A 23371-nucleotide genomic window follows, 5' to 3' on the forward strand; every position below is an offset into this window, starting at 1 on the left:
TTTATCTCTTCAACTGATGCTCTCATGTTATACCCCATATTTCCTTTGTACACTCCACTGGCAAATACTTGGCTAACCACACAGATTGTGACACAGGCACAGCTTGCCATCAGCTCCCCCCCCATACACACACATAAAAAAAAATTCACCGTGTCATGGACAGGCACAGAGCAAACCATGCGCGCTTGTATCCTCTGCTAATGTGTGTAAGCATCCCAAATATTGTCCATAGTCCATTTAAACTTATATACACATATATAAAAACATGGAGATACTTCAATAAACTACAGTAGCATGGGAACACCATGTATTTATATTACTTTAATGCAACAAGAACATTTCATGAATTAGGTTTGATTGAACATAACATTATGTGATCCATGTTTAGGTAATGTTCAGACTTTATATGTGATTTATGAAATGGGACCCCTGTCTCGGAGTCCTCATCCATGGAACCACATTCACTTTACTTGTAGTACTACCTTTGCCTTGCTGCAAGTGTATATACAGCTTTGTACATTGTTACACTAGGAGCTGTCCATGTACCTGGTGACCTGAGTGATGTTCTCTGGTAATGGAGAGTAGGTTTGAGTGCTACAGACGACTTATGTTCAATATCCTGGCTGCTGAAATACCGACGCCGGAATCCTGACAACCATCAGAACACCGACACCAGCATCCAGAAAACATTGGGATCCTGATGTCTGAATCCCGACAGGTAGGATCCTGAAGGTAAGTATAGCCAGGAGGTTAGGGTTAGGCTGCATGGGGCGGGGGATGTTTAGCATTAGCCACCACCCAAGGGCGTGGGGGGCGGGCAGGTTGGCTGAGGCTGCATGGGTAGAGGTTAGGATTAGGTTGTGGGGGGGGGGGGGGGGGGGAGGGGGGTTAGCTACTAAGGGGGGAGGGTTAGGATTAGGCTGCAGGGGTTAGGTTTAGGCACTAACCCGGGAGGTTAGACACCAATGCGGGAGGTTAGGGTTAGGCTGCGGTAAGACAGGGTTAGGTGGGTGAGTTAGAGACCTTAACTCACCCCTGTTGGGCTCTTTATCATCGGGGTGCCGGCATCGGTATTCTTATACCCAACCCCTACAGACTTCTGTAATATAAATATGATCCCCAACAATCTGTTCCGCATCTGCTGTATTGTAGATATCTCTCAGAATACCCTTACTAAATGCACTAAGAGGCGGATGATGGTCGTTAGGTCGACATACATTGGGTCACTGAAGGTCGACATGGTCACTATGTCGAACTGTACTAGGTCGACATGCAAAAAGGTCGACATGAGCTTTTCACAATTTTTTTTTCATTTTTTCGACCTTTTTTTATACTTAACGATCCATGTGGACTACAATTGGGAATGGTAACCTGCCCGAAGCATGGCGAGTGAAGCGGTGCACTAATTGGGGTTCACTCGTCAAGAAAACGACATCAAAAACAGTAAAAAAAACTCATGTCGACCTTTTTCTATGTTGACATGTTGACCTAATGACCATTTTGACCTAATGCATGTCAACCTAATGAACCACAAACCTAAGAAGCAATGTTACATGTAACCTTTCCCTTTGTCTGCGAGCATGGTTTCCATACTTTCTTGTCCCAATTTACACATAGAGATCAAACCTTTAATACTGAAAGACATGCCAAGCCAAGCTCCTCGGCTCTCATATGTCTGCAGATGTTCCCAAACAAAAAGGTTTTCTGTCTCATCCACGATGGTCAGAACCTCCCCACCAACTGCAAGACAACAAGCAGCAATTCAGCAATCATTCACTTTATTAAACAGTAAGCCATCTAGTCTAGGCAAGTGCAGCTATTTCAATCCTTGCCAAACAAACAAACAAACAAACAAACAAACAAACAAACGATAATCTGGATATACAACATTTATATAAAGAGTTGCTGAACACTATGACTTATCACTGTCTCAGCATTCAGTGTCTAACCTTTCTGTATAGAAACTCTATACTCCACTTTTTGTATGACAAAGTGATCTGCTTTTAAAAGTAGACCAGAATGGGATCAGCTGCTGTAATGGTCAAGTGAGGTGCGCTTGTGCAGATCCCTGTCTGTGACAAAATTGCAGTGCCCCTGAAACCACAGCATGAGTGACATGCAGTGGGCATTTGGGGGCAGGCACGGCCGGCATGCCAGAAAACATGGGAGTTTAAGCCCTAATTTCTGGGCGTGCCGAGCCTGGTTACTGTGTCTTTGGACCCAGCTTCACTGGCCCGGCTGCATGAAAACACTGAGGATTACTCCGATAACCGATGGTCACAGCGTCTTCGTCCGCATCAGCGGATCAAAGCAGCTGGCAGGAGGCGTTTACTTACACAAGATGCCTACTGTGTCCATCTCTGGACCATGCCCATTATTATTTCTTTGCTGTTATGTTGTACCTGGACCTCACAGTTTTAACCGTTTCTTTTAATGAATGCCCACAGAAGCTTGGCATGCCATATGTAGAGTTTACAGCTGAGATAGTGAGATTCCATTATATACAGTAAAACAGTATCTTAATACAAGTATATAGATAGAGTTTACAGCTGAGATAGTGAGATTCCATTATATACAGTAAAACAGTATCTTAATACAAGTATATAGATTTATTTACTGATATTGTCATCATTAACACTGTATACACAGATATCTAAGTTTTATTGCGATAATACAAATGTTTGGTCAGCAATAAAATGAATTCTTAGCAATACACGCAGGACTGAATACCTTTCTGGCACCTCTTGGCGGCATCCTTCTGGCCCACACTGACCTCCATGTGGAAGGAATAGCAATAGTCGCGGAATGGGATCCAAGCAGAGTCCGTCAGCGAGTTAGGGCAGCTGCTATTCAGACTCCATTTATGTGGCTTGGATGGTTCTGCCCAACAGAATGCAATGTGAGGTCAGTAGAATGCAGACACACTGAGAAATAGTAATAAAGAGAAACAAGATACAGAGATGCAAGACAGACAGCCTTCGTGTATCTGGTGTCTGTAGGCATGTGACTAGGGTGCCTCCAGTTCATGTTGTATCACTCTCCACAACGGTTAGTCACAACTGGACAGCATTGAAGTATAAGCCATGCCTTTGCTTTGTCTGTTGGGTTTATTCATATCTACTTATTTATGAATTTTGGGTCTGAGTACGGGATGTCCGCCAGTCACTATACCGACACCGGGATCCCAGCCGATTTGGAGCCCGACAGTCGGCATGTCAACTAACAGGGACTATTCCCACTCATGGGTGTCCACAACACCCATAGAGTGGGAATAGAACTTGCGGCTCGCACACCGCGCCAGCTGCGTGGCAAGCGCAGCAAGCCCTCAAGGGGCTTCATTGCGCTCACGCCCCCCTTCCCCCCCACCGGCAATCTAAAGATTGGGCTTCTGCCGTTGGTATGTAGACCGGCGGGATCCCAAATGCCGGTCACCGGAACCTAACCCCCCAGTACACATTAGTTTCTTATCATTTATTTCTTCAGCTGCATGTTATCTTTTTCTGCTTTTTTATTTTATTCATAGTTTCTGTACTAGATACATATTTTCCAGTATATTTTCAATGCTTTCCTTAACACCGTATTAATTATTGGTCACCCTGGAATACTTAGCCTGCCTCTGTCTGCCACATCCTTTCTTGGATACACTTACCTTTTGGCTGTCTTGCTACTTGTTGTCATTCCATGTATCTTTGTATCATTTAATTGTGTATATAGAGCCAATGCATTGCTACATTTAGATATACCTGTTTTTTTGTTGTCTTTGATGCATTGATCATCATCATCATCATCATCATCATCATCTTTTTAGTTGGATAGTGTTCAGCATTGCTTGAAGGCTAGTTTCATCATGTTTATAGCTAATTACTGTACATTTACCTTTGTCTTGCTTATATTGTTGACATTAGTTCATCTCCCTTGCATTTTTTGATGTTTGTGACATGCTTTATAGCAGAGCCGGCCCTAACCAATATGATGCCCTAGGCAAGATTTTGGCTGGTGCCCCCTAGCACCACAACTGGTTCCGCCTCTGACCTCTTTCCCAGCACCATCACCCCTCACCCATAGCAGTCCTTACTGTATTTTGGTGTTTGTGCCCCCTATATTTTAAAATGGAACAGTTCGCACATTTGGCGCACAGGCCAAAAAGGGGTGTGTTTTTGCTGGCAAGGGGCATGGCCACACAATAGTAACCCCAATTCCAATTACGCCACACAGTACTGCAACTTTATTCACATTTGATCATGCGATAGTGTCCATAATTCATATTACATCCCACAGTAGTATCACTTTACCTTATAAACGTTCTCCTCACAGTAGAGCCCCTTATTCACATTACACAACACTGAATTGCTCCTTATTCACATTACACAACACTATATTGCTCTTTATTCACATTAGATGACACAGTAGTGCCCTTTCTATACTCAATGCCACATAGTAGAGCACCTTATACACATAATGCCACACATTAGTAATGCATTTATACACATAATTCCACACAGTAATGCCCCTTACACATATGAGATACATTATTAATGTCCTTATAAACATAATGCACCTTACCCATTATGACAACCTTTTGTTAATGCCCTTTTACAAATAATGTTCCTTACACATATGCCGCACATTATTAATGCCCTTATACACATAATGACACACATACAGTAGTACCCTGTTACACATGTGCCGCACATTATTAATGCCCTTATACACATAATGACACACACAGTGGCCCCTTACACATATGTTGCACATTATTAATGCAGTTTTACATGACACACATAATGCTCCTTACACATATTCCGAACACTACTGCACAACCAACCCACTCACATGCACACGGCACGCACACTGTCACTAACACTGTGACCTCTGCCCTCTGCTTGGATACAGATGTGTCCTCATAAATCTTGCCTCAATGCTAACGTTGGGCACCTTTTTTAAATGAAAATGCATCTTATTTGCATTGCTATGTGGCTAGGATGCACAAGCCACTTCATGCCTATATACTGTGTGAGACTGTGGCTGTATCTGCTTATGAAATGCTACACACAGAATATAGGCATGCCGCATATCATTTTAATCAGCAGAAGCTGCTGATGCCCCTAGTAATATCAAATGCCCTAGGTAATTGCCTAGTTTGCCTATGCCTATGGCCGGCTCTGCTTTATAGATGTCACTATATGTTTTACCCGTGCTCCAAGGTTGCTGGGTTACAGGTCATGTTGCATCATGACGTCACCCTCCTGCAACTCAGCCGGGTCCATCGCATGGATGCTTTCACCTGGGTGTTTTTCTATTTAAGGTACCATATGGTTGTTACTCATGTTTATCCCTGAAGACAGTTTATTAATAGACCAAAATGTTGGGGTTTTCTGTCAGTTTTGCAACCCGTCCATTTACTTCACTCAAAGCCAGCAGAAAGCCAAATGACCGACTTTGGAACATTATCACAATGATATGTGCAGGCTTCATTTGATTATAAAAATAAATAAAAAACAACAAATTATGTGTGTATCCTGAGGGTTCTTTGTTTATTTCAGCTTTATTATCTAATATGTGATATGCATTGTATGTACCAATGTGTTTTTCTATGTGTTGAGAGTAAAGTCAAAATATTGTTAAATGGTTAAACCTGTGCTCTAGTACTTTGGTTTATAGAAGCAACAGCGCCTCAGATATCCATTTTCATTGGCCTCTGCTCTATTATACATACTGTATATAGGGGGACTCACCGGCTTTCTTAAATATGGGAAGTTCATTTTATCTTTTTCAAACACATAAGAAAAGACGATATACACAAATCAAAACATTGAGGCAAATGAATCCCAATACTCCATAAACCCCTGCACCTAGAAATCAGGCCTCCAAACATTGTGCAGTTACCAAACAGAATGCGCAAATGACTCACTAGTGTTGTAGTTACAGATAGCTCCAGGGAGCTTGTGATCACAATTCACCGTGCTCCATGTTCCCTGAGCATCCATGTACACACAGCCACTCATGTATTGGGGCTCCCCATCCCTCCAGTTGGTATATGACAATCCGTCATCTGTTGCCCAAGAGTAAGACCGGGCACCCTACAAGAGCCAAAGACAATATTAAATGGATAATGCTTTATACTTCTTTAGATTCTTCAGAAAATTCATACACACACTAATGGTTGCAGCCACATATAATAATTATCCTATTTATTTGCCATTTATTTGAAAAATGTCTACATTAGTGTCAAATACTATTCTGGAGAGGTGCAGTGCACTCATTGCTGATGATACTATTCTGGAGAGATACAGTGCACTCATTGCTGATAATACTATTCTGGAGAGGTACAGTGCCCTCAGTGCTGATAATACTATACTGGAGAGGTACAGTGCACTCATTGCTGATGATACTATACTGGAGAGGTGCAGTGCACTCATTGCTGATGATACTGTACTGGAGAGATACAGTGCACTCATTGCTGATAATACTATACTGGAGAGGTGCAGTGCATTCAGTGCTGATAATACTATTCTGGAGAGGTACAGTGCCCTCAGTGCTGATAATACTATACTGGAGAGGTACAGTGCACTCATTGCTGATGATACTATACTGGAGAGGTGCAGTGCACTCATTGCTGATGATACTATACTGGAGAGATACAGTGCACTCATTGCTGATAATACTATTCTGGAGAGGTACAGTGCCCTCAGTGCTGATAATACTATACTGGAGAGGTACAGTGCACTCATTGCTGATGATACTATACTGGAGAGGTGCAGTGCACTCATTGCTGATGATACTATACTGGAGATACAGTGCACTCATTGCTGATAATACTATACTGGAGAGGTGCAGTGCATTCAGTGCTGATAATACTATACTGGAGAGGTACAGTGCGGTCAGTGCTGATAATACTATACTGGAGAGGTACAGTGCACTCATTGCTGATGATACTATACTGGAGAGGTGCAGTGCACTCATTGCTGATGATACTATACTGGAGATACAGTGCACTCATTGCTGATAATACTATACTGGAGAGGTGCAGTGCATTCAGTGCTGATAATACTATACTGGAGAGGTACAGTGCGGTCAGTGCTGATAATACTATACTGGAGAGGTACAGTGCACTCATTGCTGATGATACTATACTGGAGAGGTGCAGTGCACTCATTGCTGATGATACTATACTGGAGAGGTACAGTGCACTCAGTGCTGATAATACTATACTGGAGAGGTACAGTGCATTCAGTGCTGATAATACTATTCTGGAGAGATACGGTACATTCAGTGCTGATAATACTATTCTGGAGAGGTACAGTGCATTCAGTGCTGATAATACTATTCTGGAGAGATACAGTACATTCAGTGCTGATAATACTATTCTGGAGAGGTGCAGTGCACTCAGTGCTGATAATACTATACTGGAGAGATACAGTACATTCAGTGCTGATAATACTATTCTGGAGAGGTACAGTGCATTCAGTGCTGATAATACTATTCTGGAGAGATACAGTACATTCAGTGCTGATAATACTATTCTGGAGAGGTGCAGTGCACTCAGTGCTGATAATACTATACTGGAGAGATACAGTACATTCAGTGCTGATAATACTATTCTGGAGAGGTGCAGTGCACTCAGTGGTGATAATACTATACTGGAGAGGTACAGTGCATTCAGTGCTGATAATACTATTCTGGAGAGGTGCAGTGCACTCAGTGGTGATAATACTATACTGGAGAGGTACAGTGCATTCAGTGCTGATAATACTATTCTGGAGAGGTGCAGTGCACTCAGTGGTGATAATACTATACTGGAGAGGTACAGTGCATTCAGTGCTGATAATACTATTCTGGAGAGATACAGTACATTCAGTGCTGATAATACTATTCTGGAGAGGTACAGTACATTCAGTGCTGATAATACTATTCTGGAGAGATACAGTACATTCAGTGCTGATAATACTATTCTGGAGAGGTACAGTACATTCAATGCTGATAATACTATTCTGGAGAGGTGCAGTGCACTTAGTGGTGATAATACTATACTGGAGAGGTACAGTGCATTCAGTGCTGATAATACTATACTGGAGAGGTACAGTGCATTCAGTGCTGACAATACTATTCTGGAGAGATACAGTGTACTCTTCCACTAAAAACAAGATGGTAAAAGAAAAAGGAAAAAAACAAGAAAGAACATTGGGGGTAATTCGCACAGTCGTCGCCCACCAGGGAGTAAATTTTAGCTGTGTAAGTGTGCGATTGCATGTGCAGTCGAGCGGTACAAAAAAAACGTTGTGCAGTTTCTGAGTTGCCCAGAACTTACTCAGCCGCTGCGATCACCTCAGCCTGTCCGGGGCCGGAATTAACGTCAGACACCTGCCCTGAAAACACTTGGACATGCCTGCGTTTTTCCAACCACTCCCTGAAAACGGTCAGTTGCCACCCACAAACTCCTTCTTCCTGTCAATCTCCTTGCGATCGGCTATGTGAATGGATTATTCGTAAAACCCATCGCACAGCAACAATCCGCTTTGTACCTGTGCCACGCACCTGCGCATTGTGGTGCATATGCATGCGCAGTTCTGACCTGATCGCAGCGCTGCAAAAAACGTTAGCGAGCGATCAGGTCTGAATTACCCCCCATTATTCATCCCTAATAACAGGAACATGTACCAGACACTTCACATTTACTCCTTAGATGTTTAGAACACAAAAGTCATATTAATGTCTAAAGACTGTCCACTCTGATCTCCAATCATTATACAGGTATCACCCATTCCCAAAACTATAACCTTTGTTTTTTGTTTTTGTTTAGCTGCTTACCTGCTTTCTACTGTCAGATTCTCATGTGAACAAATCATTAACCATTGAACTCTAAATGCAGTTTCTGCTCAGGGCCACATATTGTCTAAACTAAAGGGGGGAACACACGGAGCGATTTTTACTTAATCCGGTTTAAGACCCCAATCGCAATTATCGGTGGCCAATTATCGTGGATTATGCATAATCCCCAATAAATGCCGGCATCAGGGGGGAGAAGTGTGCTGCATCAGAACTAATTGGATAGCCCCGGCGATACAATTACTCACGGTCATTCTCAAGTTCAGAACATGGGACACTATCCACGTGGACATCTAATGGGAAATGTAACCCGTGGTGAGCAAAGTGAGCCACTGTGCCCGAAGCGTGGAGAACTAAGTGAGCCCGTGAGGGTACAATTGTTAACGTTCATAACAAGTTTAGTGATGTTCTGATGCAGTTTAGCTATGCTAATCCAGGGGGTCCCATGTTCTGAACCTGGACCGCTCTTTTATATAAAGCACCTTGTGTCATACATTTAATAGACAATGCAGTGTGCCCCACCTCCTCATTTGACAGCCCAATCCATAAAGGGTTTTTCTGCCCGGTGGCAGCCAAAGTCAGATATGCCTGTTGGAAGGGGTCAAGGATACTAGTCAAGGTGGCATTCCGAGTCTCACACAACAGGCGGGCATCTGACCAAGTCATTGGTTTCTGCAAAACCAGGAAGGAACTGTTCCTGTAATAAAGAGTGGTGCTGGGCGGAAATGGAAACGGCTCAGATGGTGGGTTTAGAGAAGGCACTGCAAAAAGAAGAACATATCTGATTACACAATAAACCCATACGCTTTTAGAGGCTGAAACAGAGTTGAACAGCAGTCAGTTTTGTGGACAGATCTTGTGTATTTTTGCATTCTGCATGCTCCTGGGCCGGGTTTATGCAACTACAGTCAACTCAGTCACATTTCCATTTGCGGAGGAAGAGGCGGACCTGGGTTGTTAAGCAGTGTTCATGCATACATTAATGATGATGTACAGATGTGTCATCATACATTGTTGCTGCAAACAGCCAATCATGGTGCACCAGGTCCTTTGAGACTCTTCTTGCGCCGAGCATCTTCTTAGCGTCATTTTTGCCCCAAAATGTATCTAGGATGCACCAGGAGACTGTCCTGATTAATTTGACATGTGAGACTTGTATAGCAGTGTGTGACTGAGTCTCTAAATCTGTATACAAAGTGCTACAATGTAGCAACCACAGCTTTTTTCCATGCCAAGTTCCATTGTGCTTCAAATAGAGACTCAGTCGCACTTTAATCAACAGTCTCCTTGTGCATCCTAGTCACATCTCATTGCGACTAAGGCGCATTTTTGGGTGTAAAAGACCCTTGGCACAATCACAGGTGCATGAGACCTGTCAGCTCACTCCCGCCAAGTATCTCGCGACGCATGGCGTATTGAAACTGGATGTGTAATGATACATCTGTATATGAAGCCAAGACTAGCGATTGGGACAGTCTAGTCATAGAGATGTTTAGAACACTGCATGTGGCAAATAACCACATTTGGTTGTGTGTATGCAATGTGGGTGCAATTACGGATGACTTGCGTTCATCTCGGCATCATTCCATTATTCTTCTGTATTCAGTATAGTGCAACCAGCTCTCACCTTTGCTGATTTGGCAGATGTATCCATATTTTTCGAAACATAGTTTGTCATCCCATCGTCCGGTGAACTGAGGAGGAGGTCCATGCCAGATCGCAGCACAGCTAATCTGCAAAAACAATATTTTCAAAACTTCGGTAAAGATTATTTCTTTGCCCCCCGCGAGTGTCTAGATGTAGAATTTACATTCATGAAGCTGCAGATGAAACCCTTTCTCACACACAGGAAGGAATAAGGTGTATGTCTGCACAACTGATAACTTGCTAATAGCCAGGGCAGAGCAATGTCTATTAGACTCTCTGCTGAAGAACCCACTTCCAGCTGCTGGAGGGAGAGAATTTGCTATACAAATAAAAGCTCCTCTACCACAGTGTGCTCCTAGTAACGTTGTTGAACACTGGCTTTGGTTACATGTTAGAAGCAGTTTAATAAATGAAGGTGCATAATTGTGGTGTAGTACTAAAGGACCTCATTCAAATTTGCACGCAATCTGTGCGCAATGCTGATGGTCACATAGTTGAGCAATGAAACGGCGCAAGCACAAAAGTTTGTAAAAAGTCCTATGGTGCATGCATTACACAAAGTGTACACACAAATGTCATCAAGACAGACGGTGTCAGAAATGTTGTGGAAAAGTGATGGGTGTTCCTGGGCGGTAACTGGGAGGTGGCTAGTAGTGCACACAAAAATGATCTGGTCAGTGGGCATTATGGGAGTGTCTTGGGTGTGTCAATGCAAGCTACTGTGTTCACGTCACACGAACGCTAATAACGGGCGTCTCAGTCCTTTCACATTTGGCTGCATAGATGTACAAAAGGGAAGGAGTATGTAGCGGCATTTGCGTAAAGTCACTGACCAGTGACAGCCAATAAACATTGCTGCGCTGAGTGGGTGTCTGCCTGTGACACAGAATCAGGTCCACAGTGTGAACGTAGCATTAATCAGAAAGGTGGTCCTTTTGTAATGATTTACAGACCTGGGGCTCTCTGTGCCACCTGGATTATCTGTCCATCATGTTTTCAACATTTCTAAGCAGTTTTCCCATCTTTAGGACCCATGTGCCGCAGAGAATAAGATGCAGCCACTTACTATCTTTCCATTAGATGCACTCTCCCTGGATGGTGCCCCCGGAACCCAGTTCACATATGTCAGAGGCTGACCTTCCTCCCACTGGAACCTTTGTCGTCCATTGTGGAGACCAATCCAGAGGTCAGTGGTAACATTGGGGAGTATGGATGTAATAAACGCTGAACAGAAGTACAAACACAAAAAAGTAATAGTAAAGGTCAATGACTTGTTTACTAATATGCGGACAAGTAGTGCACTGTTGTGTCCACACAGCTCCTTTTCTAAGCCTACGTCTGCTAGGAAACAAGCCCCAGTAAAACATTCTGCAGAATAATGGGCCATGCTGGAAAAAATGTAATGTATACATGCTAATATTGAAAATGCTAGCTAACTACAGTATAATGACTTGTGAAGCAGCGCCTTAAATAACGACTATAGAATAAGTATGACTTCTTAAATATTTTCTACTTTTTCCTTACTGCTCGTTTCTGCATTATTTTTCTCCAAAAGCTGCTTGCATTCCAAATCCTTCTCCTAGTGCACATTTAGCTAGGAACTCCCTGATCCACACACCAGGAGAGAACAGTCTTCCAGTGTAAACAAGTGCAACTGCATACAATCTGGCCATTACAATCTGGCATTATTTCTCTGGGCCCACATCAGTGGATCTTCATAAGGGTCTCTCTCTGGTTTACCTATTAGTCACAAAGAGATGTCCCTTGCCCTAGCAACTAGATTAAACCCTGACATGATCTTAATTTGATACACAACATCTACCTACCATGCTGGGCATACTCTGTAGTTTTAATTTAACTAAGCAACCAAAATATTCATATTTGTGGACGGCAAAAGGCAACAGTCCAAATTCAAACATGCTGTATATTTTTTAAAGCCATCTACATTACTTCTTTGTATTATATATCCCTGAGATCTTCAAATGTTACTCAAGATTCTTTGGGCTCTATTCAATTCAGTGTGATATGAATAGTGCTGTGAAGGATGTCCCAGAGCTATGTAACTGACTGTGCTGTTAAGCACGACTACAGGATACTTGCTCTCCCCCCTCTGGAGGTTCAAACAGAAATCCGACTAAACTAGTGCCGTGATGCTGTTTTCTGCTTCTAGTGCGGCGCAAACAGCATCGCAGTATGCACTTAAGTCGGAGAATTCCGGTTACCGTGAATAAACACGCAGTTTATGGCACACCAACCACCCTTTCCCGATTAACTGCAGGGCGCGAAGGGGACAATTGAATAACTCCGGGACCTCCTTACTGACGCTACTCAGATCACGTTGAATTGAATCAACCCCTCTGACTAAAGGCGAGTACCCACTGGCCGATGTGAGAGAGATGTGTGCTGACATCTCCCGCCGCTCACCACAGCACGATGTGTGCTGAGCGTGCGGGGGGAGACGGGGGGGGGGGGCGCTCACTTCACCCAGTGGGTAAAGTGAGCGACCCGCTAGATTGGCCTGCATGCAGGTCAAACTAGCAGCAGCGATAGCGATGCACGGGGCTGCGCATCGCTGTAGGGGGTACACACGGAGCGATAATGCTTAAATTCTAAGCAATCTAGTCAGATTGCTTAGAATATCGCTCCGTGAGTACCCCCCTTTACAACTACAAGCAATCTGGAAAATACTCTCATCAACTCTTATCTCATCAATTCTGAAAGAATTCAGGAAAATGTTGAAATCCCATTTGTTTTAGTGTAGTATTTATAAACGTAATAACTACAGATAGCATATTCTGTGGTAGAAGATCCATATTAAAACAGATTTATGAAGAGAGCAGTAGTTCATGAGTGGATAGGCACTTACCTTGTTCCAAGTAGTTGTCAATTGTGGCAATTTCTCCTCCCAGGAGTTTGCAGGAATCTCTAGCCTGTTGCCATGTCTTAACCTCAGCCTTACTGTCTGCTCTCACCCCAAAACACTGCATGGTGATAAAAGTCAACATTAAGGTTTTGAAGTAAGGGGCATTAAGTAAGCAACATGTAAATTTATTGTAAACTAATTTTTTGTAATTTATTGTGACTCAAGATCTAAAATAACTTTAACATCCCTGCTTCCATTATACGTGCAGCCACAAGCGAGTTCGCAGTATGACTCTTGCTACTGGAGGACTCAGTGTATCCATTACTCTTTAAGAGTGCTCTAAGGAAGCTTTTCCTCAGCGCACTATTGAAAAACTTTAGATGGTTTGTAGTTAATTTTGCTGCATTTTGTGGTGAGATCCAGTGCTGGTCTGCAGGCAATTGTGTAGGGCAGCCTTGGCCAACCTGTTGTAAAAGTACAAGTCCCAGCATACCATGCCACAGTTTTGCTATTAGAGAATGCTGAAACTGTGGCATGGCATGCTGGGATGTGTAGTTTCACAACTGCTGGAGGGTCACAGGTTGGCCAGACCTGGTGTAGGCGATATTAAAGTAGCGCCCTCTCTATATGTTGTGGAATCTGTGTATTAAGCAGGGGTAGCTAAAAAGTGGATAGCCTGTTGTTTCCTTGGGCTTGCTAAAGGTTGCCCAGTTTCCTTCCACATTCCAAAAACATACTGATAGGCTAATAGTAGTGTGTGCCTGTGTTTGTGCTAGAGAATACAGACTGTACGCTCCACTGGGCTAGGCACTGATGTCATAGTTTAAGTATTATTTGTTAAGTGCTGTGTAACAATGTAGTGCCATATTAATAAATGTTAATAATAAAAGAATAACAATAATGATTTCCATCACAGTTGCCAATGCTCCCAGAAGTTGCGGGAGGCTCATGATTTTTGGGGAAGCCACCCGCACCCCCCGGAAGAGTAGGCAGATCTCCCGCATCCTGCTCACACCCTAGTAAAGCGGGCAGGTTGCAGAGATCATCACCGGCAATACCGTGTCTGTGGGAGGCGCTAAAACTTTGCAAGTCACATTTTTGCTCCACCCCCTTCTGGCAGACCTGCAAATTCACAGCGTTTTCCTAAGGTGGGGGTGAGGCTTGATGTCAGAGCCTGTCCCCACCCCCTGAAGTTCCCTACTGCGTCTCCTCTCCGGACTTTTCCCGGAGAGGAGAAATATAAAGTAGGTAAGTATGATTTCCATTCAAAATTATTACTACTACCCCTTCTGATGGTAATTTTGTATTACCAATCCAGTGTTCCAGTGTCTACAGCTTAATGGGTCCTCATTCATTACCTGGCTATAACATGATTTTTTAAATTACACAAATGATTCCAATTCTCCTTCAACTCACCTTGTTCATGAAAGGCAGCCAGCCTTTGGGGCACCCGCCCACAGTGGTTGGTGGCAGAGGAGGTAGGGTGGGTACTGGCACTGAGATGTTGCTTCTTCTACAGATATACGGTAGGGCAGTGATACATTTCTGATCACCCCAGTCCTCTAGAGATAGAAATAAAACAGAGTGCAGTGTGCCAGTCATATACATGACAAACGGTTTACTATAAGTGGCATCATCGGGTCCAGTCTTACACATTATGGTGCCCTGGGTAGGAAACAGGTTACAGCTGAAACATTATAAGCCAAAAGTACACCTAAGTGACAATATATATTGGCCGGCAATGGAAAGGAGAGCTGAATCAGCTACAGTATGTGCTGAATATAAACCTTACTCACCCCGACTTGCCATCATGTAGACACATTTCTTCTCTCTGGTAATACGACCTGGCCGTCCATGAGCCCAGTTCACAAAGTTCAGCACAGATTTGTCCGACCATCTACAAAAATACAATATACCATACAGTAGTGTGAAATCTGGGGCCACATCAACTTGAAGATAAGAATCCGTGTCTGACCCCAACCACTCCCGTCTCTTCTTCCCTGATATGAGTGCATAGTGTGCACCACGCACAGCATGTAAGAGAAGTGAGCAGTACGGAATACATACTGGAGACTGGCAGACGAGATGCCGACTGTCAGTATACCGACAGGGGCATCCTGTCATCGGGAATCCCGGCAGTGAGTCCACTCACTACGCTTCGGGTGGATCTACCACCCGAGTGGGAATACCAGGATGTGGTCATGATTCCGTTCGCCGGCATTTTCGTGGCTGTCGGGATTCTGGCGTCAGTATCCTGTATGCCGGGATCCCAACAGGCGCTATATTAACTGCATCCCAGCAGTACTACATTGTATCTATTGTAACACCCAGAGGCCAACCACAAAGTATAGCCTTTTGCTAAGGATAAAAGCCCCATGCCCAACCTATTGCGACATTATTAGCCACATGCCATCCATAGCATCATTCCCAAATCGGTTCTCGCTGAAAAGACACAGGCCTCAACTTACTCCTACCTTGGTGTGCATCCTTGAGTTAACTGAATACATCTTAAAGACATCTCTAAATCAAGACACCTTGTGCTGTATGCAACTCTTCCAAAGAATAAAGAGAATGCTAACAGACTACAGTCAAAGTCAATTAGCATTTTTTTTCTTAAAAGAAAAGAAAAGCAGATTAATTACAGGGGGGAAGAGGTCCATATATATATATATATATATATATACTTAAAATGTAACTTATCTATTTATCAATCTATACAGTATATATATATTTTGTGATTCAGATATTGACACCTCACACTGATATGCTGAACTAAGTCCTATGTTTATTCGTCGTGATGGCAAAGCAGAGAACACTCTTATTCAGCACCAAACAGCATAACATTCAGAATCACGTGACCCTGTCTCTTACTACGCACACTGTATACACCAGACACTATCTGGCACCAGTCACACCACCACCACCACCACCACCACCACCACCACCACAGTGCAACACTGTTAAATACCTCCACCTAAGAACAAACTAGTTACTTAACACACAGCTGATTCTCCCACCTCTGTCTCTCCCTGTGCATTTTTAATCCACTGCTCACAGCCTGTCAATTAGCACTATAAATACAGGGCGTTTTCCAGCATTTGGGAACAAGTGGTTTAATGTCATTTGCTCCCATACTGTACATTGCAAGATTTGTGTTCCCACCAAACAGATTGGACAGATAAATCTTTAAAATGTAACGCACATACATATATAGCTGGGGTGCACCTCAAACTAGCTCTTCAGCAGGAATAGTCAAGCTACAGAATATCAAATACAAACCCACACAAGCTCCACTTAAGCCCCATCCCTTTAGGGAGCTGCAATTCAGCTGAATTCAAGCATCAGCTACAGGGTGTGGGGTGGTGGGGAGGGGGAGATTCTGAATAACAGGAAACTCACATAAGTGCTCATCTTAGTGTGGGTAAGTTACGACAACCTCAGGATGTGACCCAAAAATGGCTTCTTTTTTTTTAATTAGTGCACTTATCAGTACCGCCTATTAAACTTTTATGTGGACACTTACTTCCAGTCTTTGTAGATGCTTCCACAATCTACAAGTGTGTCTACGCTTGTGGATGGGCAGCAAACATCAGAAGATTTAGTTTATACCATGCAAAAGAATTAACGTCACATCAAAACCACCTTTACATTAGTGCCCATTTCAACCTATCAAACCAGCTCTACTATTAATCCTAAAGTCAATGTGGATGTCTCACTCCAAGAACTGTGGAAAAGCCAGGGAAGGGGCAAAGCATATTACAGAGGATAGAGGACACAGAGGCTCCACTTTTATCTGAAGTCCACAGGTCTCCCAACTGTCTAGGTATGCCCAATACCAGAAGGAAGCAGAAGGAAAGCAACATTTGTTTGGTAGACCTGCTAAAAAGTGTTGAGGTCCTAAAACCAGAACATTTTGTGAAAGATTGACTAATTCTCCTCCACTATTGTGAAGAAAATGCACAGGGGTCTCCTCCATACCAACTACACCAAGAACTTTTATTTCAATGCTACTATACTTTGCGATGTTATAGTCCAGTGGTTTCCAAACTTTCTTGAATCACGGCGCCCTAGAATATCAGAATTTTTTTCACGGCACCCCTAGGCCAAAAATTTCTTATTGAGAAATTTAGAAAGAAATATTACTTTAAGTAGATCGCGTTTATATGTCATCATTAGGGTCAATTGTGTGGTGAGGGACAATATTTGCTTCTGTTTGGCCACATATATTATGACTGGCAGCCACCAGCACTGGTTTTGCCTATTATATTGACCATGAATAATTTGAATTGGTCCTGGACCACCAACCCAGGGCACCCCTGCAAGTGTCCCGAGGCACCCCAGGGAGCCACGGCACACAGTTTGGGAACCTCTGTTATAGTCTATCAAGGGCAGTGGGCATTTTAAGACATGAGTCTTCCATTATTGAAAGATTTCTCGTCACATCTCCTGATGCAGAATTCATCTTGTCAGTAAAGTTAGGAACTACAGCTGCCCTAAAAGTAAAGTTATGGAGCTACACCTCCCCTACCATGGTGCTGTTTCCATTCTAAGAAGAACAATATTGACTGTGAGTGTTCACACTCTGTTCAATTATCTGGCGAAAACATTTTACTGGATTGAAAACAAGTTTCCTCCTGCATCACCCAGGGCTCAATACCCTGATGTCGGAGAATACATCACTAGCTCAAGATGAGCTGCTTCAATAATATTCAATTAAAATGAAAATATAAAAGTACAATAAGCATTTCTTTTTAAAGCCTTCAGAATGGTTTATGCTATACAGCTCATCTTATATCTGTTTATATTTTATTATTTTGCTACTTTAAATATGTTTTGTACTGTTTATATTGTAAATGCTCCAAATATAGACACCCTTTCTTCTCCTATATTGTATTTGACTATTAATATATACATTAATCATGGTAACATTACTCTATCTTTGCTGTTGATAGCACCTACAGTACATGTTATTTAAAAAGACAAAGTTTGTACTTTGTATTTCATATCATGTTTTTAATAGTGTACTTTAAAAGGTAGTATTGACTTCTCTCTACAAAAATACTGTGTTGCTATAAATGAACAGCTTGTCAAGAAAATTGGAAATTAAAATAAATGTGCTTCTCTGCAAATGGGAGGTCGGAGGATGTAAAACACTCCACATAAAAAGCAAAAACAAACACCTGACATACTTTAGACTAAGCTGGTGCAGAATGAAAGTGTTATTTTCAAAGTGGAAATGGTGCCCAAACACCCTTATAATGCACACTCTAGTCTTCTTTATGTAATTTAAAAATCTCACTTCACAAATATTCTAATCTCTTCATGGGTAGGCTTAACTACGGGTATAGGTGGTGTGCTGGGTACCAAACAGTTAAACTCACAGCAGCCCAGGCTCTCTCTCTCTCCTATGACTCCCCACCCCCACCTTAGCCTAGGGGACCAGTTAGGTTACAAGCCCAAGGCAAGAGCAGGAGGAAGGAGAAGGAAGAATGGCAAACACAGTGGGAGATTCAAATGTTTGAAAAGTCAGTTGGGAGTCTGTTTTTTCCTATCTAATAGACAGGAAAATACAGACACCCAACCGACTTTTCAAACATTTGAGTTCCACCCAGAGGCGGTGAAAAGGTGACCAACAACAGTGAAAAACAACCCCCCCACATGCCAGATGCGTCAGGGTGGACGTCTTGTGTCCCCATAGATTTGAAGAAAAGGACTTTACAGGTAAGAACAAAAATCTACTTTTCTCTTCTCATGCATGGGGGACACAGGCTTAACCATGGGATGTCCCAAAGCAGGCCCCCTTAAGGGAGGGGATGCTCCTGAGCTGCACTAAGAACCCTTTATCAAAAGACTGCATATGAGGAAGCGAAGGTGTCAAAGGAATAGTACTTGATGACGGAATGGGAAGAACACCTCTGCCTTACAAAGCTGCTCTGCAGAGGTGCTATGTCTAGCTACCCAAGGAGTTCCCACTGACCAGGTGGAATAAGCCCCACCTTCAGTACAACATGGTTTTGCCCAGTTGTGTGCTTTTTTGCTTTGCTAACAAACCTGAATATGGCCCAAAATGTAGATATATTCTTCCACAGCCAGTGACCAGCAAAATTCCCTTCCTGAACTCTCTAGCACCTTCTATTCATTTGATCCCACAAATGAAGATGAAGCATCTACACTCTTCTCATCTGCCTACTCTACTAGCTCTCCTCTTGATCCAATAACTACACAAATACGTAAAGCTCCTGTGCTCATTCTAACCTTAACTAACATCTGTAATCTCTATCTACTGGTATCTTTCCATTCCTGTTTTAACATACAGTGATTACTCTCATTCTAATAAAAACTAAATTCTAACATTAACTTTCTCTCAAATTGCCTACACTAGCCTCTCACACTTTCTTAACTCACACAACTTTTTGGACCCACTTCAGTCAGGCTTTCGTTCCCAACAACCCACAGAGACAGGACTGACTAAGGTAGTGAATGATCTGGTCACTGCTAAATCTAAAGGACATTACTCAATTCCTATTCACCTTGATCTATCTGCTGCTTTTGACACTGCTGACCACTCTCTTCTCATACAAACACTACAATCCCTAGGTCTCCAGGGCACAGCCCTTTCTTGGTTCCTTTCCTCCAACTCTAATCGCTCCTTCAGTGTCCACTTCTCTGAATCCCCCTCCTCTTCGCTACCTCTATTGTTGGAGAGCCGCAAGGCTCAGTGTTAGGTCCTCTGCTTTTCTTAATCTATACCACATCTCTTAAGAAACTAATCAGCTCTTCTGGATTTCAGTATCATCTGTATGTGGATGATACTCAAATCTACCTATCCTCCCCGGATTTGTCACCATCTGCATTGGGCCGTGTCACTGAATGCCTTTCTGCCATGTCATCTTGGATGTCATCTCGTCACCTCAAACTTAATATTTCCAAAACAGAATTAATTATATTTCCACCGGCCAATAACAGTAGCCAACCTGATATCTCTATCACTGTTGACAACTCAACAATCAACCCTACCCCACAAGCTCGCTACCTAGGTGTCATTCTTGACTCTGGCTGTCCTTTGTTCCTGACATTTAATCCATGCTCTCATTATCTCCTGCATTGATTATTGCAATAGACTTCTTGCTGGTCTTCCTAAAAATAGGCTCTCACCACTACAATCCATTTTGAATGCAAAAAGGCTATTAACCAAACTGCACCAACATACATCTCTTTGCTCATCTCAAAATATCTCCCTACCTGACTTCTCCGCTCTGTACAAGACCTGCTCCACACACATTACTCGCTCCCACTCAAAATTACAGGACTTTTTCTGGGCTGCACCCACTCTGTGGAATGCCCTCCTATGCACAATAACAATTACCTCTAGTCTCCAACCCTTCAAGTGTTCCCTGAAAACTCTCCTCTTCAGACAAGCTCATCAGATTCCAGACCCACCCACATAACCTCCAATGCCTCCCTATCTAATTATATCCCCTCTGTACAGTCCACACATAACCTCACATATTTTATCTTTCTTCACTTTCACATTCACCTGATCCTTGGCTAAAATTGCTGAGTGACCATGTCATACAGCCCATTAAGAACCTTTGCAATCTGGCAGGACCATTATGCAATAGGTAGCACATGTCCTTGTGTATCAATGTTCTATTTCCCTATAGATTTTAAGCTTGTGAGCAGGGCCTTTCTATCTCTATGTCTGACTGTTATTACCCAGTTTTGTTCTATTACTGTTGTTCCAATTATAAAGCGCAGCGGAATATGCTGCACTATATAAGAAACTATTAATAAATAAATAAGTTTGGATGCTAAAAAACTCTTGTTTGGGTGAGTCCATACCTCCGCTAGGAGGTCTTTAAGCTGAGCAGAGGAAGGAGACCCAATTATAGCTTTCTACTGACGTTTGAATACAGGGATGTTGGATTTCTAGGCTTGGCAAGAGTCCTTTAGTTAAAAGTACTGACCTAACCGGCTCGATCAGGACTTCTACATCTATTTGCGGCTGGGAGCTGGAAGCCCATGCCAGTTCCTGAGAGGAAGCTGTGGCTGAAGGTACCTACCTCTGCACAGTTGCAAAACACTAGACACAGAGACCATCGTGGTCAGAGGCCTAAGGAAAAAGTACATCCATACAATTCCTACAAGTGTGTAGCGCAGGAGCACTACTCTCCCAGGGTGCCTTGCCCTTGGAAGACATAACAATGCAATTCAAGAACGTCCCCACACATAAAAGTACAATAGATTAACAGTGGTTGCTAATTCAGGGTAGAGCACTTAATAGAGTAATAGTGGGGCTATGCAGTAATAGCTATAATAGTGTGAACACCAATAAATGGATCGGTGTACACTGTTACCCAGTGAAAGTACATTTATACCCATTTCACATCGCAAAAATAACCCGGGTCAGTGTGCAATGTGAAAGGGGCCTTGGAGAATTCCCTGGTCATGTACAGGAAGAGAAGATGTATCTGCACACTTGGTGATCTGTAAACTAATTGGATCTTATCTGATACTTGAACCCCAGTAAAGAAAATATAAGTCTATTAATAGATCTCACTATACGGGGGTGCAGCCCGATTGCAACTCAAACTGAATATGAATAAAGGGGAAAAGACAGGGAGGGAAATCGAAAAGTAGTTGCCTAGTAGGGCGCACTGGTATAATTTGTATTCTGGTATTAATTAAAACTTAGCTTTTATTGCTTACGCCTTCTAAAATATCCCTTTTCTCTGGGGATTTACACAGCAAAACATAGAGGTTAAAAATTTAGACATATACAAACATGTAGTGAGTGAGAAGAAATAAAGATAAATGTGAATAGATTTAAAAAGCGGCACTACCACATATAACTCCTGATGTGGTGTAGAAATAGAATTTATAGTGCCCTTGTGGATCCAGATATAATGTCCGATCAGATCACTCAGTGCTATCTATTCAGTATTGATACAGCCTATTTTATACTGATGAAATATTGCAGAGTAAAAAAGTGTATGTCTAATTGCAACCTGGTGTTGTGAAAGTATAATGTGAAAAGTCACTTATCCCAATAAATCTCTTTTGCAGATGTGATGTGTGTTTTTTGTGTGTACGTATAATCTACACGTTTTTATTCATTTTATACATTCCACACCATCACTACATATATATCTTGCTGACTTTTTATTGGGAAAAGGTACCCCACAGGTAGGTGCCCCTGCAATAAGGGTCAAAATTGCTAGAGAAATGTGTCTTTTATTTTTTTTATAACTGGGTGAATTCCACTTATTCACTTCACATTTTATAGATTTTTATTGAGAAGATACCATGGATTAATGTCCCTGTAGTAAACACTAGTCAAGGGATATGTCACAGAATTGTGCTATCGTTCTTAAATTACATAGGTGACAGTTCTATCACTCCTATACACTTGCCAGCATTTACTTATCCAGTGATACTTTCACTTTAATGTTGTAGCAACCTGTATTCGCAGTAAAATGACCCAGGAATGATATTGCTACATTACTGTTATTATTCTGGCTGCACCTGTGTTTATAATGAAACAATGTATCAGGTTATGCTGCACAGTACACTTCACTTGTGTATCACTGGGTTCTGCTTAGAGCAGTGGTTTCCAAACTTTTTTGAATCACGGCGCCCTATAATATCAGAATTTTTTTCACGACACCCCTAGTCCAAAAATGTCTTATTGAGAAATTTAGAAAGAAATATTACATTAAGTAGATGGCGTTTACATGTCATCCTTAGGGTCAGTCAAAATTATAGTTAGGAGCTGATTGGCTGGTACTTTATCTCTGTCCATTTTACCTCCATCCAAGGTTTAGTAAATAGACCCCTAAGGAAGTACTCCTATACACTTAGATAAGAAATGAGTTAAATAAACAGGCACATAGAAACAATCAATACATGAAATTATGGGCAAAATAGTGCTCAACAAACCAATCCCAACAGGGAAGGATGAAGCTAAATGTATAATCTGAGTGCAGATAGTGTGGTATACAGGGAGGCAGGAGCCCGAGCTTCTCTCGGCTGAAG

General features: G+C 42.4%; 1 protein-coding gene across 1 annotated transcript in view; it reads right to left on the reverse strand.

Annotated features, from left to right (window-relative positions):
• Positions 1-23371, reverse strand: part of MRC2 (mannose receptor C type 2) — a 174470-nt gene that overhangs the window by 13842 nt on the left and 137257 nt on the right. The window contains exons 19-27 of the mRNA XM_063960019.1: positions 15133-15233; positions 14753-14898; positions 13340-13454; positions 11540-11697; positions 10454-10559; positions 9349-9587; positions 5912-6080; positions 2731-2880; positions 1627-1740 (exon numbers count right to left, since the gene is read on the reverse strand). Coding sequence (XP_063816089.1) covers positions 1627-1740; positions 2731-2880; positions 5912-6080; positions 9349-9587; positions 10454-10559; positions 11540-11697; positions 13340-13454; positions 14753-14898; positions 15133-15233 — 1298 coding nt within the window. The remainder of the gene's footprint in view (positions 1-1626; positions 1741-2730; positions 2881-5911; positions 6081-9348; positions 9588-10453; positions 10560-11539; positions 11698-13339; positions 13455-14752; positions 14899-15132; positions 15234-23371) is intronic.

Source organism: Pseudophryne corroboree, chromosome 3 (assembly GCF_028390025.1).
Source record: "Pseudophryne corroboree isolate aPseCor3 chromosome 3, aPseCor3.hap2, whole genome shotgun sequence".
NCBI classification, from domain to species: Eukaryota; Metazoa; Chordata; class Amphibia; order Anura; family Myobatrachidae; genus Pseudophryne; species Pseudophryne corroboree.